This window comes from Physeter macrocephalus, chromosome 11 (assembly GCF_002837175.3).
Source record: "Physeter macrocephalus isolate SW-GA chromosome 11, ASM283717v5, whole genome shotgun sequence".
In the NCBI taxonomy this organism is placed as follows: domain Eukaryota; kingdom Metazoa; phylum Chordata; class Mammalia; order Artiodactyla; family Physeteridae; genus Physeter; species Physeter macrocephalus.
In genome coordinates, this window is record NC_041224.1 from 50154141 (window position 1) to 50174109 (window position 19969).

Genomic DNA, 19969 nt, shown 5'->3' on the forward strand with positions numbered 1-19969 from the left:
AGAGATTTCCTTAACTTCCTCTTCCAAAGCATTTATCAATTTTCTCCCCATTTATACTCTCCCGTTTTCAATTCTAAATGCTCTAAATGTCTCACGTGATAGTGGCTTCTCTCAAATGTCTGATAACCAATCATTGGTTGTCTGCTCATATTTAAGAACAGGACAATAAAATGCTGATTGGAAACTCTGAGTGATTGGGTGGGGGGTTTGTCAGCTATAAATGTCTCTATAGAATTATTTGTTTGGGTTAATAGGTGGGGAACCTCCCATGTTAATATCTTCAGGTCTTTCCTCTTGGGTTGATCAGATTCCACATAGAAGGATCTTCTAATCTCCTCCTTGGAAGTTGAAGGTCTGGCTGCTGGAATCTGGGAGCCAACTTGGTAAAGATATTTGGGAGCCTCAGCAACCAATATACAAATGTTCACTTAATCCCCCTACCCTCTAGAGATCTCCTGCTTTACCTTCTGCAGAGAAGTTTGCAGTAAAACCATTTAATGGCTTAAATAATAAATGACACTAGCAAGGAGAATACTCTTTTTAGCAAAGAACAGAGAGGAAAAGCGAAATCCGTACCAGGAAATCCCCCAAAGGTGAGGGATTCTTGCTGGCTAATCAAAGAGAATGAGGAGGGGATCACTGATGACTAGTAGAATCTGGCTTATGATAAAAGTGGAAAATCTTGGCTTTTAATTCATCTTTGATGTGAGTGCCATGAACTGAAGGTAATACTTCTTATTAAACTAATTATTACATAAAATTGTTCCCTTTAGTCCCAAGGGGACAGCTGTGGAAAAGAAAGCACAAACTCCCAGCTGCTCTCCTCCAGAGCAGGGAGCTACAAGGGTGTCTATTAGCCATTAACCTTTGTTCTAAGGGGAAAATGTTAGGAAGCCAGTCACTCCACCTAGATAGCAACTTGCCACTTGATTTGATTGGCTCTATTCTCTCTCCTCCGCCTCCTTTTCCTTCTCTGAGCTTTCTAGAATTCTTGCCTTCTGAATTAGAGGCCAAGTTCAAGTCATTCTCCCAAGGGAGCAAACTGCATTGTTTTGGCTGCTTTTTCTTTTGACTGTAAAGGTTTCTTTGGGCATTTCAGGTCTCCCTGATAAAATTGTGTGTGTGTGTTTTCGAGTATAGAGTGGGGGGGCTCTTACAAAGAAGAGACTGAAACTATGCTGACAGAATTCCTGTGTCTGCCCAGCAGTAGGCTAAGGTGAATGGGCAGTAAACTAAAATCTATCAGATTACATCCATTTTGAGGGCAGGGTGGGTTTGATATTTTGTTCCTAAACAGCATTTAGCACCATGCCTTGCATGTAAGAAGCATTCATTAAATATATTTCAATATTGATTTATTGATATTAACTTATACCATAGAAACAGTACTATTAATTATCACTGAATTTGTGTTACTGTTTCTGAGTTTTTAATAAAGCTTTCTGGCTCTATCTGGCAAGGTCAGCAAAAGCCCAGAAATGACTTACAAATGACACAACTCCAGTTTTTATACTCTTTTTGTCTTCCGTATATGTCCAGAGTATTATAGAAAATCCATCGGTGGGGAAAATATTCCCCTATTAAAAATGTTACATGAAAAGACTGTATTACAGGATAAGAAATATATTCATGTTTAATGTCAAATGACTGATAGATTTAATTCCAGCCTCCCTTTTTTGAGTGTGTACTATACACCTGGCACTATGCTAGGGGCACAGTACAGACAGATGCATAGCAGTCCCATCCCTCAAGGAGTGTTTAATCTAATGAGGAAAATAAAGTATATAACAATATGGGCCATAATAGAAATGAAAAACTTCAGTCAGTCCCTCAAAGGAGTGAGGGAGCCCCCATGACTGAGGGTTTGGGCAGACAGTAATTTCTTCCTCTAAATTAGTTGTATGAGAAGGATGAGAAGAAACTGGCTCTCCTTTTGTCTTGAGATGGGATTATATGCCTTCTCCTTTCCCCAAGATTTCTCTTCAGTTTTACCACTGAGAATCTTTCTACTGGTATGGGGCCTTAAAGTTCTAGTCAGACTTCTCATCTTGATGTTTAGGTCTTTGCTACATAAAATGGCCATTGGGCCTATATCGCTTAGAACACATTAGATTACAAACAGCACAATACTCTAATCCTGTTGGTTCCATCAATGATGGTAGTCCTGGGTTCAGAAGCTGTGATCAGAGACTCAAAAACATCACCAAAGCATATCTCTTTCTGCCTATGCTTTCTTCATGTCTGCTTTATTTTCACCTGACTGGACCTGGTGGTTGGAAGATGGCTGCCCAAAGTCCAGAGGTTCCTTGATTTTTTTTTTTTTCCCGTAAAATATGCTGGTGATATTCCTTCAGTGTTTCATTGTTTTTATGCTCCTGGATTTCTTGAGTACATGCAGAAAGAGGAAGTTGCCTCTGAAGCTCTCGGAATATGAAAAAAATAATCAAAAACTTTCCCCAAAGCCCCCAGCATAGGCCCAAATTGTGTCATGCACATTGCCAACCAATAACTGTAGCACGGAATGGGACTGTGCTGCTTTATTGAGGTTGGAATTTTGCTCATTTGCTTGGAATGGAACCGCATTCTCCAGTAGGCAGCCAGGCCAGGGATGTGATGCTAAGAAAGGGGGTAGGTGTTTACCTAGATACGGGGTAGTAGATACAGGGGAGGTTACCACAGGATCTGGCCAGGTGCAGGGTGTAGCCGTTGAGAACGTAATGGAAACCCTTACCCCCAAGCTACAATTGCCTTCTTCTGCTGGACAGCTCTGTTTGTAATAAAGTACAGTAATTGCACATTTGCAGCTAAGTCTATCTCCTTGTTTCCATGCAAATCTGGGCTCCAATGGCTCCTTCTTGCCAGGTTGTTGCCCTCAAGGCGTTGGCTGCATTTTTCAATTTGTTACTTTGGATATGTCTTGTTTCCTCACAGTGTTTCTTCCGCCTGGGGGCTTATTGGTCTTTACTGCATTCACTGACCCAAAAGAGTCAAAACATTGGCTGCTATTGGAGAAAACCTTACTCTGACATCTGAATAGAACGAAATTGAGGTTTAGTTATTCTGTCCTCTTCTTACTCCTTTGGGGTTCTTCAGGCCAAGTTCAGTACTTGCGCCAAGACTGCGACTTTGTGACAGAACCTCTCTGGGCTGTCTCTGTAAAATGAAGGGACTGGCTTGATCCATTTACAAGAACTTGTCCTGCTGTGCGATTCGGTGGCCTCTTTTGGGATTCGGATGGGAAGAGAGGATTGTAGATGTGGACGCTTGAGTGAGTGGAGTGTTTGGGAACCTGAAGCCCACTTTGCTTTGTGTGGTTTGAGGAAGGTTTTGCCTCTTCTGCCTTCCGCTCAGCAACGCATCTGACCAACCGCACCTACTCCAAAAGCCGACCTAGGTGGCCGGTCTCCTTCCCCACACACGCATCTTCCAAGCCGAGCCCTACGCAGCCTCCCAGGGCCGGAGCCTTCGGGCCAGGCCGAATGTGGCATCCGGCATCCAGCGCGGCTTGCTCGGGAACGGAAGCCTTTCAGGGCTCTGCGGCCTCGGGCTGGGTGGCCTGGGCAGCGGATCCAGATGCGCCCGCTGTAGCGTCTCTGCCGCTCCGCTTCGAGGCGGGACGCCGGAGCAGGACGAGCCGGGAGAGGCGCCACGGTGCCCGCCTACCCTCTCCCGGGGGCCCGACCAGGCGTCCTCCCGGGCGGCCTGGCCCTGCCTCGCTGGGTGTCTGCGCGTGCCTCCCGCCCCTCCCCGGCGGCTCCGACTCCGGCCCGCCTCACCCCACAGCGGGCTTTGTCCGCCAGCCGCGCGCCGGCCCCTCCCCGTTCCCGCAGGCTCCTCCCCGCCCCCTCGGCTGGCCCCACTTCCTCGGCGCAGGCGGCAGGAGCGGGCCGGGGACGAAGGGGTTAACTCGGGGCTCTTCCCGGCGCGGAGGGATTCAGAGCTGAGCCGAGCGCGGTGCTGAGGCCGCCTCAGCGAAAAAAATGTCCGCCTGAGGAGACCCACAAGTTCTATTTGGGGGGACCGCCAGCCCGCCCCGGGAGGAAGGGGCGGCCAGGCCTGAGAGCCGCCTCCCCCGCCCGGATCCGAGAGCTCGCGCGGGGCAAAGTGAGCCGAACCGCCGGGCCGTGCAAGGGGAAGTCCGAGCCCGCTCTCCCGGCCAAAGTGAACTTTAATCGGGGTGGTTGGATGCGGAGACGGGGCGGCAGGTAATTGCGGGCCGGCAAGCGGGAGGGGGACGCCGTGTTGGGGCTGGGGGCTGCGGAGCGCCGCCGCGTCCCTGCCGGAGCGGAGGCGTCCCCGGCCCCTGCCCCAACTCCGCGCCCCTTTGTACAGAGGCGAACTCGGGGTCCCCTCCAACTTGGGGAGCGGAGTGGGGGCGGAGGTGAAGAGTCGCGGGCGGCCAGGCCCGCGGGTGGCGCGCTCGGCCTGCGCGCCCCGCTCAGCTCTCGGCTGGGGTTCCGGGGCGCGCGGGAGAGCGGGTTCTTCGGCTGCCGAGCCAGGCTCATTGTTAGGCAGGTCCGGGGCCGGCCGGCCGCGGGCAGGGCAGCAAAAGTGGGAGGAGGCCGAGCCGTGGGAGGAGGACGCCGGGCAAGAGCGGGGCTAGTTGTCGGTGTTTCTGTTTTCTTTTTAAAAACGCCCCTCGGACGCGCGCGGGGGGGTGTGCTTTCCGACCGCCGGGGCCCGCGGGGGACATCCGGGCGGCGGCGGCGGCGGCCGCAGACGCGGGCCTGCGAGCGGCGCGTTCCCCTGCAACTTGTCAGTTCTATTGTTGCCGAGCCAGAGAGTCACTTCGCTACTCCCCTCGCCGCTGCTCCGCTCGCTGGATGCCCAATCGCCCCTCATTCCCGCCCCTCGAGACCCCCGCCCCGGCCGGGCCCCGCGCGTCCGGCACCCCGCGACTGCGCGGGGTAGGGGGCGCCGGGGAGGGGGCAGGGACGGGCTCGGAAACTTGCGGGAGAGGCGGCGAGTTGCGGGAGCCGCCGCGTAGCTCCCGGGCCGGGCCGAGAAACGCGTGGATTCACGGACCCGGCGCGGGCGCCGGGCTCTCCTGCCCCCTGCCCGCGCGGCGGTGGGGAACGAGTAGGGTATTGGAAGTCAGCCCGGCGTTTTTCCTCTTCCTCTACGCCCCTCTCCATTCCCGTACACACTTTGGGCCTCGGTGGTCTCTTGTTGGTCTATCGCTGAGCCTCTTTCCTCTGCTTTAGGACCTGCTAGAAGTGGCCGAAGATGAATCCCCAGCAGCAGCGCATGGCTGCTATAGGGACCGACAAGGAGCTGAGCGATCTGCTGGACTTCAGTGCGGTATGAGAGCTTTCTGCGGCATCTTGGGGTTCTGCTGAGGTTTACAGAAAAAGAAAGAAAGGGGGGAGAGCGACGTGGAGACTAAGCAGCGTGAACTCCATCTGCTTTGAGCAGTAGTTCTCAGGGCTGGAGTCCAGCTCCCCCAAGTTGGACACCTGAACTTTGATGTAATGTCTAGACTTGCAGATTTTAAACTTTAATGCCAGAGGGGTCATTTGATTTAGCCAGTTAAAAGGAGAACAATGTAATCTTGAGCTTTGGTTGAGTCATCCTCTGACCCTGATGATTATTAGGGATTTTGAACTTCATATGAAAAAAAATTGTTTTTTCTTCAACACTCCTAACCATTTCCCTTTTCAAGATGTGGTATAGTTTATGGTACTTGAAAGATGTCAGTTACAGGAAAGCTAGTGAAGGGCTAGGGTTCCCAGCCTTTTGGGTTGAACCGTTTTAATATAAATATATATGTACTTATACATGTGTATATGTGTGTGAACATATGCATATACAGGAAGTACATATGTGTATGTACATTTAAAATTTTCTGAACATGGGAAATAATTAAGTGACTTAAAAATATCAGCTGGCCCACTGCCCTTATTTCTAATGCGTTGAATTCCTTTATTAACTGCTGGTACAAAGCGAAGATCATTGACAGAAACTTACCACTTAAACTTAATAATGTTAGAATCTCTCATGTAAATGACTGGGTTTTCAGAACAGAAAACGCCAGTATTTCCAAATAGTGTGAGGAAATAATATCACTAAGTGTATTTGCTTTTCTGGGTCTGAATGTATATATCCAATTTTATTTTAACTTTCCTCTGAAATACGGCAACTAATTGATGACTGTTGGTGGACTTTTGTTTGCAAGGAATCTAGAAGAATTTCACAACTAACAGATGCGTTTGGGTTATTTTGCAGATGTTTTCCCCACCTGTTAATAGCGGGAAAACCAGACCAACGACACTGGGAAGCAGTCAGTTCAGTGGATCAGGTAAGAGCATGTCTAAAATCAGAAACTCATATTTTGGTGTTGTGATGTCTAGTTAAAACTATAAACAAAAACAAACAAGCCCCAAATGTGGGCTGTTCCTTTAAGGATCCATTGACATTTCTTGAAGAATTTCAATGTGAATTTAAAAAATTGTTCTCTTTTCTCTGAATTTTTAAATTGAAAATTATCTTGTTTGAGTGCAAGGGATTATAGCATGCCTCTGTATTTAGAAAAGTACCAGAAGAAAATGCTCTTTGGTCCATGTGTAGTATTTTTTTTTTATTGTTTATTTAAATATTTGTATTTTAAAATTTTTCTGAATTTTAGCCCATTAATGTTATTAAAATTTTGGATTCTAAAGAATTGGTAAAATAATATTATTTAAAATATGCATATGAAAAGTGGAATTGAGTCAAGCAGTAATTAGTAACACTTATTTTAAAAGATGGCTATTCCTTTTGGAAGTCTTCAGGAAATTAACAATTTTGTGCACGGTTACTTGAAATGTTACAAATATATGAATAGAAAGTTAGATGTACTTTCAAATAACACAGATGATTGAATTCTGTCCTACGTTCATGTTACATTAGGATGTTTAGAGTAAGTTAAATTAGATTCCTAGTTCTACACTAGTGCTTTCGTCCTCATATTTACTTTCTGTATATTTATAACTACTCTGCTCCATTGTTAACATTTATCCCATATTTCTTAAGTGTGCATTTTTGGTTTTTCTTACTTAGTTATACTCATGATTTTAAAAAAATAAACGTTCCGGAAGCAAGGTCCATTCTAGTGTACAAAAGCTATCATTTTCTGTTTAACTTAGATTTATTCCTTAGTGCTGGGAAAGGTAAAAAAAAAAAAAAAAAAAAAGCCAAGACAGCAGCATAAGAAAACCAGCTGTCAAATCTCTAGGCTGAAACTCAGTAATTCCTCTTTGACCGGTGCTTTTTTATTTCCCCTAGTAAAGTGATAGTTGACTTCTTAAGATACTGTGGGAGCAAAACATCAGAAAAGAAGGTCAATTTCATAACCAATTTAACCCTTTATACCACTTTACATTAAAACAAGTTTCAATTTAAAAATCATACACTACCTTAATTTACTAAAATTCATTTTTAATGATGAAATTACAACTTAAGGGGAAAATGTAGCAGGTTGTTTAACATCTCAAATAAAAACATTTTGAATTTTAAATATCCTAAAGACTAATATTATCCTTAATCAAAAGGATATTATAAAATGTCAGCCAAACCCCAGCTCTTCTCCCACCTCTATCCATTTATTGGTAGTGGTTTGAAAATCATCGCTTTTTTGGGTTGAGGAGAGAAAATTATTAGTTAATATAGAAGAAGGTGGCTATATTCTCTTTCTTTACTACTGTTTTGAGTGTACATGTCAATTTTTGCAACTGATACATTCTCAGGAACTTTCAAATTTTCTTTGTCTAATATATAGTAGATGCTTAGTATATTTCATTAAATGAATAGTGATATTGCTGTTTCAGACTGTTAGCTCTGACTTGAATTGTAGAAAATATATTTAACTGACATTAATTGATATCAAGGACATGAACTTCAGAAACTGGCTATTAGAAATACTTTCTGTTTTTAGAATAAGGGCAAATATATATTTTTTACTTTTTAAAATTAAGGTATGATTTATGTAGTCTAAAATTAAAAAAAAAGTTCAGTGAACTCTAGCATGACATTGGAGCAGTTGTGGGTCCTTCTTTCTGTAGCATGTATTATACAAAGAAAAAAATTATTTTTCTACATTGTAGATGTGTTCATGATATTTGATTCTTTAGAGCAGGAAATTTTTAGCTTTAAAACTGTTAGTTTTTTTATCCATTGAAAATTTGAACTTAAATATTTACCTGCGTGGTTTGTTTTAAATTTCAGGAAAAAATTGTAATTAAAAAAAGCTGTGACCTCTAATAATCAGTGAATGGATTTAGATTTGGGGGGAAGGGAAAATAGCAAAGCAGTCATTTTATATGAAAGTATACTGGTAGATATGGTCCTATAGCCATTTCTTAAAGGAAATGTCTAAAAGAGGTTGGTATGGCAATATTGTTTTATTTGTATATTTTATTGACACTTTAATAATCTTCTGACCTCATGTCAAAGGATATGTAATATGTCCTAATGCCTGATTATTTGCAGTGTATAAGGAGCTAAAGATCTGACTTTCCTTCTGAAGAGGTGACTTAAAGATTAGAGTTGTCTTGTTTTTGAAGTAACATTTGCAAAATCCCAAGCCTTTTGCCTCATGAAAACTACAGTTGTGTGTATAATTTTCTTTATTGATTGTCCTTTTTGAGGATGACTTAATTTCAGTGTATATGCTATATAGTATGTGATGTTATTTTAAAATCTTATTCCTAAAGTGATATATAACTTGTATGATAGCCGATACTTCATCAGTAGTCTCAATGGAAAAGGCTAATGTGTATTTTCTGTTACTTATGTGTCTTGAGGAATTTTTATAGTCATATTTTTTCATCAAGAGTGTTAATTTTCTTTGCATTATGATACAACTGTGAATTTGTCTGCTTGGTATGATAGAAGCTGTGAGGTATTCTTATGGTGACCTTGAGAGAGGGGTTTCTCTCTGTAGGAGTTAAAGGTGAGGCACTTTTGTAGGACAGTGTATAGGAGGAAAGCTTGTTGAAAGGATTGACAAACTGGAAATAGTTCTGGTGTTTTAAATCCACTGTCCCCTCCAGCTTCAGGGATTGAGTATGGAGAACTAAATTGTGATATTGGATTTAATTTTTCGTAGTTTAAATGTTTACATGATATCTGAAAAATTTCCTTTGTTAGTTTTTGAATCCAAGTAACAAGAGATGTAAGGAAGGGAGTGGGATAAATTTGTTTAGTAAGCCGTCTATATATATTGAGTCTGTCTCTTATATTTCTAACTAGAGAGTTATTTTAACAAGCAAGTAAAGCTTTTACTTTTCCTTGTTTAAATCAGACTTTTGTAACACTATAGATTTCTCCTTGCTCAAGATTTTTGGAAAGAATTATAAGAACTATTTTCTAGCTCTTAATTTTTAAAAGGAATGCAGTTTTTCATTTGGGGGTATTTTCGTATGCACATTTGGGATTTTTGAAAATATTGAATTTTCAAAAATTTTCTGGGAGGCCAGAAAAATGAATTCTCATTAAATTACTCTTCAATTTTTTTTTAAATTAAACTTTTTGTTTTGAGATAATGGTAGATTCATATGCAGTTGTAAGAAACAATACAGAGATCCCACTTTTACTTTAACATGTTTCCTGCAACGGTAACATCTTGTAAAACTGTGGTACAATATCACAACTAGGTTATTGACAGTGATATACTCAAGATACAGGAACAGTTTCATCATTACAAGGATTCCTGGTGTTTCCCTATTATAACTCTATCTACTTCTCAAGTAATTTTTTTAAAAAAGGGAAAGATTAGTAAATACCTACTCACTCAATTAAAATGGAGTAAGCTTTTCAAATTGCTGTAGCATTTTTTGAAATATCAAGAAAGAGAACACCAAAATTTTACCAATGTGTTTTTTAACCGAACTGTAATATAAGTAGGAATGGTAATTTTAAATAGAGGGGAAACTAGATTTAGCTTTTTCACTTAAAGTATTGTAAAATTATGAGTAGGATGTGTTTCATATTGTGTACCTGTCAGTGTTGACGTTTTTTAACTATAGTGTATAGTAATATACACTCAAATTTAGTACTGTTATTTGGGTAACTGAACCATATTAGACATTTGCTTCTGGCGAGCTGTAGTGATGAATTAGAGTAACTGCAGAGTCAGCAGGCATATAAGGAAAAATATAATATTTTAGGATAAATATGGTCTACTGTTAAGTGGCTCATTTAATGTAAAAGTTAAGTAGCAAAGGAGTCTTTTAGAGAAAATCTGTATATGAAAATACATTCTTGGAAAACAAAAATTAGAGAAAAGATTATAACCATGAGTACTGTGTGCTTTTCGGAGTAGTTCCTATAGTGCTCTTTTAAGTAGTCACGGCTTATAATGGATTTGAAAACCAGTTTGATTAGGTTACAGTATTTTAGAGACTTGTTTATTATATACAGTGAGCCATACGTTTAATTAATTATTTTTTCTATCTGTTTTCGTTAACAATTTAAACATTTAAAATCATTTTCTTGGATAGGAAGATAAAGATGAAGATACTCAACTTTAAATATAAACACAATTGTTTTCACATTTTAGATTTAATGGGCCTATTTACGATAGTCTCTTATTAAAGCCAAATAGTCTTTTTTTGTTCTTGAACAGTTGATACTCATGTCTGGAATGTCACTGCCTGCTTAGTGTTGTCAAAGACTTGGATAACTCTTGCCACAAGAGAGTAAAATAACACTATTAGAAAAGGTCTCCTGGGGAATAAAAAGGAGTTTCTGGACAGTGTGTGGGATATCTTTTTTAAAAAAATATTTAATAGGACTGCTTTTGGGTATTGCTTGAATATGTTTTTTTGGATGGGAATGTTGAAATTACAAATCTAATGCTTTTGTGCTTAGGGAATAAAATGAAAAGAAGACAAACATTTAAATATATTAGTTCAAAAGACTTTCTGCTTTGTTAAATGATTGAGCCATATTTATCTTAGATTTATCAGTTAACCACATATTTATTTAGTATTTACTTTGTGCAGGTTGCTATTCTACTAGCTTTTGGGAAGGTGGCAAATGGAGAAGGACATAGACCAAAAAAAGTGGAGGCATTTCATTATGTAGACAGGAAGATAAAATGTAAAAATGTGAGGTAAACTTCTATAACATAAAAAATGTCAACAACTGCACATTAATATAGGTTAAATTGAGTCCATAAGAGTAAGAATGTGCTGAGGAGTGAGAGAACTGGCTTAAGGAAAACTCAAAAATGTTTAATTTAAAGTTGACTTTTAAAGGAGATATGAAAAATGAATTAGGGAAGAGAAGAACTGTCCTCCCAGTTGTGGAATAGCGTGAAAAGAGACCTGGAAATGGGAGGCTTACTCCAAGGGCCTGTATGTACACAGTTCAGGGAAAGAGAAACTGATTTTTATTGATTACCACTCCTGCACTCCTTGAGTAGCTCATATTTATATACTGTTATCTGGAGCCAGACTGCATGGGTTCAAATCTAATTATTGCCATTAGCTGGTGACCTTGGGTATGTATCTTAACCTCTCTGTCCTTCTAGTTCTTAATCTGTAAAATAGGACTAATAATAGTAGCTATCCTCATAGAGTCGTTAATGAATGTTAACCGAGTTAATACAGGTAAAGCTCCAGGAACAGTATCTGGCACAGAGTGAACTGTGGTGGAGTGAATTGTTAGTGGTGAGGCAATAGAATAAGGAAAGCTTTTACTTATTCAGGCGGCTATTGTGCTGATCTAGGGATGAGCTGGTGAAGGTTTGGACTTGGTATTAGTATAGGAAGTAGGAAGGGAAAATAGGAAGTAAGAAGGAAAAATACCAGAAGAAAAGGATTGACAGAATTTGAAGGATTGGATTTCTGTAGGTAAGAGAAATTACTTTTGCAGTTTTGGCATAATTGGAGGATAGTAGTGCTGGAGGAAAAAAAAAAATAAAGATGCTGGTATGTTTTGAGCATTTTAAATTTCACACGACTTGGGACTCTTGGCTAATTTGGGGATTTATGAGAGAAGAGTGCTGCAAGATGAGTTAAAAATTTTGGTTAAAAAAAAGCTCTTTTCTGCCTATAAAATTAATACATAATCATCATTGAAAAGAAAATTGGAGAACAGAAAAAGCAACAAGGGGAAAAAGACACTAATTATTTTACTATACAGAGAAAATTGTTATATTTTGATTTATTTCCTTTTAGTCTTTTTTTCCTGTTCTATGTTTGCAAAGTTGAGAGCTTACTGATGGTTTCATTTCATGTCCTGCTTTTTTATTTCACTTGATGTTATGAGCATTTTCTCATGTTCTTAAAGGTTCTTCATAAGCTCCATTTAAAATTATCGTATGGTATTATTACATGGGATGAATATAGCATAACTTATCAAATCAGTTGTCTTACTGCTTGACGTTTAGAGATTTTGTTTGTTGATTTGCTTTTTGTTATAAAAAATATGATAGTGAATACCTTTTTGTCCATGCATTTATTTTTATCTACACTTCAATTTCCTTTCGATAGGAGATGTAGATTTTGGTTTTTGTTCCTACAAGTTATAATTAAAACTAAGTGAGTGAATGAATATCCTTAGGGAAATGAACTCGGAGATAAATGATCAGGTCAAGAATTGTTGTTAATGGTGGAGTTAGATGTATAGAATTAGTGACTTTGGCTGATTATTTAATGTAAAAATACAAATTTTTATTAGTTTATGGATGGAGTGTTTGATGACATTTGGCGCAGACTTGTATTTGTGTGTAATTTGGTTGTCTGTTGACTGGAGGGAATTCCTGTCATTCTTTGACCTGTGCTTATTGAAATGGAGTGGAATCTAGTTGGAGTCTATCAGTGCGAGAGCCCTTGAATTCTTGACTTTTTATAAGAGAGGTAGTATAGTGCAGTGGGAAGAATTGGGCTCAGGAGCCAGATGACTGGATTGGAACCGTGCTTTGCAACTTATTAGCTGGGTGGCCCTAGGCAAGTCATTTAAGTGATCTGAGCATACTTTTCTCCTTTATGAAGAGTGGATGATAAGGCTTATCTTCAGAATCCTTATGAGGATCAAGTAAGATTATATATTGCCTGCTACACTGTAGATTCAAAAATTGTAGCTGCCTATGGCACCCTCTTAAGTAATACTAATGTAATATTATTATTAATAGTAATAATTATAACCAGTATTATAGCCAATGTTTATTGAACTATTATCATATGCTAGGTGCTATGCTAAGCTATTTATAGGCATTACCTCATTTTACTTTAGATAAAATGTGATGTTTTATGGCAGTGGGGAGGGTGAGGAAATGCCCCCTGAGGGCAACATGTCAGAGTTGCTTTCTAGTGCCAAAATCAGGCTGAAGAATAGTTTTGAAAGGTCATTAGGTACCTAATAATCTTACCTTTATTTTTTGTAGCTCATTTTTTCTTAATACTATCATTTTGTGGACTACATATTGTATAGTGCAGAATGGTAAACAGAAATGTGTACACCTTTTGAAAACCCTCTTTCATGTTTAGGCATCGCCACTTGGATGTAGTGTTTTCTCTATATTGCTCTCTAGCTGCTTGAAAATTTTCCTTTCTAGAGTGAAGTGTAGTCTAAATAAATAAATAAAATAAAAATGATGTGACCTGAGAGGATAGAATAGCTGGGAGACAGGTTGGAGAGAATGAGTCTCTAGGGTAGAGCTTCTCCACTTTTTCTTAATGGCAGGGAAGGAGTATAAACTCCCCTGGTAGCCTGAAGCAACACATTGTAAGTGAGCAGGAGAAGTCTTATCTTAAAAATCTTCATGTGCATTTTACTTTCTACTTCCTAGCACAAACATATTTGTTGTAATAGAAATATGTTTTAATTAATCATTAAGTAAAACTGAAGTTCTAGGAAGATGCATTGAGTTTAGCTTATGACATTGCCTTCCTCCTGTTTTCCTTTGTATCTTTGGGGGTAGAGGCCAGGGTGGAGTGGGATGCAGTCCTATACTATCCTTTCTTTAGTGAGAAGACCAGCCTTGGAGTATATCTTCTTTGGCTGTCTTTATCCTGGATCTTTTCTTGCTTCTACAAAAACCTGTGAAAAGGGAATGTTACGTTGGGGGAGGGGGGTGGTTTTGGTAGGGAGCAAATTGTTATTCCGTAAGCTGAAGCACAGAGAAATTTGTTGGTAATATATATAACTGTCATTTGAACTTCTGTTTTCTTTTTCTATACAGTTCATCCTGTGATTTTTTCACATACCCCTGACTTGTATGTTTTTACAGGGAGAGCTTTGATTTTTTGTTCCATGTTTAAAATGTGCTCTCATGTGTTCCAGGTTAAAAATGTGCTCTCATAAAGACCATGGTGAGTCATCCAAGCTACTATAAGCTGATTGGGGACTTAAAGATCACATTTAAAGATCACACAGAAATGAAAACGGATTAGGGATTGGTTACTAATTTTTATTGCATTGGACAGTGACTCAGGGATGAAACCTTCAAAATAAAATAAAAAAACAATTTGAGATAAGGCACAGGAGAGAAAATACTACCTTTTTTTTAAAAAAAAAACCCCACTACTATGCCTTATTTTTGGTTATTAAAAATGAAGAAAGCTGGCCCAAGATGTCATTTTCTCATATCTGTTTTAGGTGTTATGAAAGTGCCTGAATTTGAACTGAGGGAATACTCTGAATTTGAAAAATTATTCCAGTTACTCAAAGGAAGTCTTTCTGGAATTAGCCTCCCTCAAAAGTTGTTCACTTGTTTTCTTCTGGTGGTTTTGCCAGTGAGCCATTGTGAGGCTTTAAAATGAGCAGGATCAACTCATGATGACTCTACCACCACTTCACTGGTGGTTAATGTAGAGAGCACAGGTTGAACTTAATCTGATCACACAACTCTAATCAATGAGCGTATGTGCTGCTGCTCTCAGCAAGAGTTGTGAGTTAGTGGTGGGACACCATGGGGATCCCTGCTTGGAGGGAATTACAGTCATCCAGCCTCTCTGTTCTGAGGCGTATGTTGTTTTGAGATTGTTGGGATTAAAAAAAGGGTTTACTATGCTACTGGAGAGGAAAAAATGCTAGGCTCACTTTGAACTTACGGCAGAAGCATGATTTGACCACAAGTTAGTTTAGAGAATCTGAGGTTTTATGGGCATTCATAAACAAGGGATGAAAATCATTGAGCTCTCCTGAGTTAGGAGGTCCTCTTAGATTTTTGCTATTTGGAAACCCTACTGTGTCCAGCTGACTTTGACATACTTAGGTTTTGGAAAATGTTTTTCAATGTTGGTCCCAATTTGGAATAAAGTTAAAGGGGGAAGATGATGCATGTTGAATCTCTTGGTGGCAACTTACAGGCAGCTTAAATTGATTATGCTTTTCCAATTAGGCAAGTAATTAGATCCACTTTAAGACTTTATTAAATATCTTAAGTGTCTAGTATTTAAGCATCAGCTAGTTCTTTTTATTTTAGGTGATAGCACAGTTTATTTATTATATGTCAAGACCACCTTTTTACTTGCCAAAGGTCCACAATCACTTATCTGCCATTTTGAAATTGGAAAAGGTCTGAATCAAATTTTTTCCTTTAAATTCAGCATAAACTATTTTAGTGGCAAGATTCAATCTTATCCGAAGGGAGGCCATTGACATTTCCTATTTTTCTAGTTACTGTATGATTACCAGGTGCTGGGGGTGATTTGTATGGTATGGTATGTATATTGTATTTCTTTTCTAAAATCTGAAAAATGGAATTCTAAAACCCACCCAGCCCCATGGATTTCCAAAAAGGTATTATAGACCTCCCCTTCTGTGTGTGTGGGGTGTGTGTGTGTGAATCTCCCTCACACCCTCCCCCTTGTTGTTGTTTTCAACTCAAAATAAGAATTTCTCTTTTGGACTAAAAGTCTAGGCTAGAGACAATTATTTTAAATACAGAAAAAAATTGTGGTGGACTTGTTAATATAAAGGAAATTCTTCTTGGAATATAGTATAAGCTTTTCGGACTGAGCTTTGTGGTTTGAGAAGTTTGCCCTATACATTGTTTTAGGAAGTCAGTTTTCATTTTGAGGAGGTATAAGCTTTCCATCTTTTGGGCCAAGGAGTGTAGTGATATTTCCCTCGTCATTTTGCATGGAAATTTTCAGGATGCTAACAGATATATTTACATACATATATAAGACCAAATAAGAAATAATTATGTATATATACATATATAAAAAATCAGCAGCATGTGATTACCTCCAAGATAAAGCCTCAACCTTGACCCTTATCCAAATTTAACTGTGTGAGAGCAAACAGAAGAAAATCCTACAAGTCATATTCATGAAGAAAAGGAGGAGCTAAGATTTGGTTTCATAGAGGACAGACAACAAAACCAGTCTTTGGTAATTTTATTCTCTACTTTTATATTGGTTAAAAGTTTTCGTAGGTTAGTAGCATGACGTTTATTCCTGCAGTATACCCATTAAAGGTATCTTCATTAAAAACAAATTGTGATTCTAATGAGTGTATGAAATTTTCCTCAGGAGCCTGTCATCGGCTCAGTCCTATTACTGTTAAATATAACTATGAAAGTAGCAATGAAATGAGTGTGTAATAAACTAGTCTTTGTGTATCTGTTTTGAGAGGCAGATCAATTGGCTATACTGACTTTTCTGGTTCCCTTGCAAACCTGTTCCCTGTAGCATTACCAGTGTTACTGTCCGAAGAATCATTATATAATATTGAATAATTAAATCCACATAAAGTTTGTAGAGGTTTGAGATTCCCTGCTGTGGGAACACAGAACAGGCCGTACAACCAGGGTCTGTCTTGCCTTCATACTTTATATAACATCTCTTGTCAAACTTCAGAATATTGCCAGAGTGGGTAGACTCTGAGCCTTGCTGAACAAGTTGTAGAGCAGTGGGACTTTGCCCAGTGAATGACTGGGGGAATGGCAGGAGTCTTATTATTTTAAAAAAATCAGTAATGATAAATGTACTTCATAAATATTTAGTTATTCACTATTTAGTTCATAATTCTTGTAGGAAGTTGGTAATAGTTCATTTTACAGAGGAAATAGAGAAATCAACAGTGATACACATTTGCCTGTGGTTTCTTATTGCCCCTCAGAAGTAGCAAACTGATCAGTCATAGTTGCACCTGCACTGATACCAATCTACACCAGAGTACGGTTTGTCATGAGGAGGAATTTAATATCTCCAGAAATCTTTAAAATTTTTTGTTGTAACTGGAGGCTTAAATGGTGCCATGCTGATAATCTCCAAAAGAAAGTGCTTCAAGATTTATTTATTGTAAAAAAGAAAACAGAATAATCAAAAGCCTCCATAAAATAAAACTTTTCTTGTTGGTATTACAAGATATTAGAGGTAGACAACTACAGTCCGAAATGTCTTTAGGAGAGTATAATTCTTTTTGTGTGTGGTCTTCTTTAATGTTTAGCTGTCATCAGACTTTGTGCCTTGGGAGGAAGATGAAATTTGATAGTTGTAAGATATTGGAATATTCACACTATTATTTAGTTGAGGCCATAGAAAAGAATGGTTGTTTCATAGTGTGGAAAATTCATTATTTTCACTTTCCCCTTTTCAAAGATTTAGTGTTTGTTTATTACAAAGGCAAGTAAAAAGCAGATGGAAAATAGTTATTCCAAGGGTAGTTTAAAAGTGTTATTAAACATATAGAAGAGGTTTTAATGGAAGTTGTTAAAATTTAATTTTGGCAACAGACTTTTCAGTGCAGTAAAATGAAAAGATTTGTTTGAGAGGGTGCTGATTAGTCCATTTTGTATTATTATTTATTTAAAGTAGACTGGGCTTTCATTTTGTTGAAGAGCATCAGTAGGCATTTGAGAGAACACACTAATGCGCTGTTGTTTTTTTATTGGTCTGTATAGAATGGTTTGTTTACTTTAGGTGGTGGAGAGCAGAGAGAGACATATTGTGGTATGCTGAAAAGAGGAGGGGTTTGGAGTCACAAAGTTTTGGTTCATTGTTGGCTTTATCATTTACCAGATTTGTGATCCTACGGCATTATGTTAACTTCTCTGAGTCTGTTTATCTCATGTCTAAAATGAGAATAAAAATACTGCCTAAGGGGTTGTGATAGTCATCAAATTAAATAATTTTTAAGGAAATTATTTCTAAAATGTGGAGGTTTGTGATTCTGTATGAATATTAGTTGTCTTACGTTAGGTGGCATAGCAACTCTTGAAGGGATTCCAAGTTCAGAAGTTGTGGAACGAGTGACTATTCATGCAAAACTCATACATTTCCAACAGTCAATTATTGAAGATTAAATCAGGTGATTGAGAGGGACGATAGCTTAAGGAACCCCGTATAGTTGGTAACCCTCAAAATCTCAGAATTCTTCAGATGAGTTCTTTCTCTTTTTGGTTAGATGAGGGAAGTTAAAGCAATAAAGTAAACTCTGTTAATTATATCTCAAGCCATAGAGCCCCCAAATTAGTACCTTTGAGTCCTATATTCTCAGCTTAGTTGTATTTTTTATTTATTTTTATTTATTTTAAAAATATTTATTTATTTGGCTGCATCGGGTCTTAGTGGCGGCACGGGGGATCTTTCGTTGTGATGGGTGGGCTCTTCGTTGTGGCTCACAGACTTCTCTCTAGTTGTGGCACACAGGCTCTAGAGTGCAGGCTTAGTAGTTGCGGCACGCAGGCTTAGTTGCCCCGCGGCATGTGGGATATTAGTTCCCCGACCAGGGATTGAACCCGAGTCCCCTGAATTGGAAGGTGGATTCTTAACCGCTGGACCACCAGGGAAGTCCCCTCAGCTTAGCTTTAAATGCTTGTTGAGGATCTGTTGTAGTAACAAGGTTAACCACAGGCTTAAGTAGGGTGACAGTTGAATAGTTCTTAGGAAAGTTTTTGCTTTGTTTGATGAGCAGTAATCTGAACAAAACTTTAGTGTCAGTAAGAGTTAACCTTTTGAAGATTTTAAAGTACTGGATGTGGTGGCCTTGGTATACTCCTGAGTGAGGATGAGAGGGTGTAAGGATGAGGTTGGGAAATGCAAGTGGAAGTCTCATCTGCTGTATGCCTCTGCTGGAAGCAGGAAGGGTTTACTTAGTTTTATCCATAAATGACAAGGTATCAGGGCTGGGGCTGTGTGCTGGTGCTACTGTTTCCAGGTTCTTTGTGATTAGGGAAGATGAGGGCTTTCCCAGGTCCCAGTGCTGCCCCTTTCCAATTAGTGTGCTTGTCTGGGTATATAAAACACCTAGGTCACCTTTTATTGGGAAATATTGAGGTTTTTACTGACTCCATGTATGTATGTGTTTATGGGATTGTATTGTTTAGAACTTTTCTCTTTGTTTTAAAGAAGGAAATCAGCAAATTCAAACTTCATGGAACCCAGAGCCAGTACTGCTATTGGGGTGGTTTTGATGGAGGCCTGTGGACTGGTAGGCTCCGTTGGAGGTATTTGCTGATTGTTCTTTAGGATAAGACAATGACTGGGTTTAGGATTATAGGATGATTTGACAGTCACTTGACAAGAGTCAAGAAAGTTCTGGGGCCTTCTGATTGTAATAATTCCTAATGCCCTCTTGAAAGATCGTTATTAGATTGCAGTGACATGAGAGTAGATGGTAGGTGAAACAGAAAAACAAAGGACCTTGGAAATGGATAACTAGGGTTCCTGAATATAATTTCTAAGAATCCTGGGGCCAGGTGAAGTAGCTTATTTTTCTTTCATAGGTAATTGATGGCTTCTGCATTCTTGCTGCTACTGCTGTAATCTGTTACTTCACCACTGGACATTGTAGTAGTCTTCTTACTTGGCCTCCTTGCTGCCATTTGCTCTCTTTTCCAATCTGTCTTAGTCTGCACAGGCTGCCATAACAAAATACCACAGACTGGGTGGCTTAAACAACAGCAGTTTATTTTCCAACAGTTCTGGAGGCTGGAAGTCTAAGATCAGGGTACCAGCATTGTCAGGTTCTGATGTTAACTCTTCCTGGCTTATGGGCTCCCTTTTTGCTGTGTTCTCACATAGCCTTTTCT

The 19969-nt window shown here is 39.4% G+C and overlaps 1 protein-coding gene across 7 annotated transcripts in view; it reads left to right on the plus strand.

Moving 5' to 3' along the window:
- The first annotated feature begins 3949 nt into the window (after positions 1-3949).
- TCF12 (transcription factor 12) overlaps positions 3950-19969 on the plus strand; it is a 399044-nt gene continuing 383024 nt past the window's right edge. For 2 of the 7 annotated variants that reach the window (XM_028496361.2, XM_055087983.1), the window contains exons 1-3: positions 3954-4205; positions 5205-5301; positions 6226-6298. In XM_028496361.2, the coding sequence (XP_028352162.1) occupies positions 5227-5301; positions 6226-6298 (148 nt within the window). In that variant the 5' untranslated portion in view covers positions 3954-4205; positions 5205-5226. Of the gene's footprint in view, positions 4206-5204; positions 5302-6225; positions 6299-19969 lie in introns of all 7 variants that reach the window. The other 5 variants (XM_055087985.1, XM_028496359.2, XM_055087984.1 and 2 more) reach the window with 5 other exon arrangements.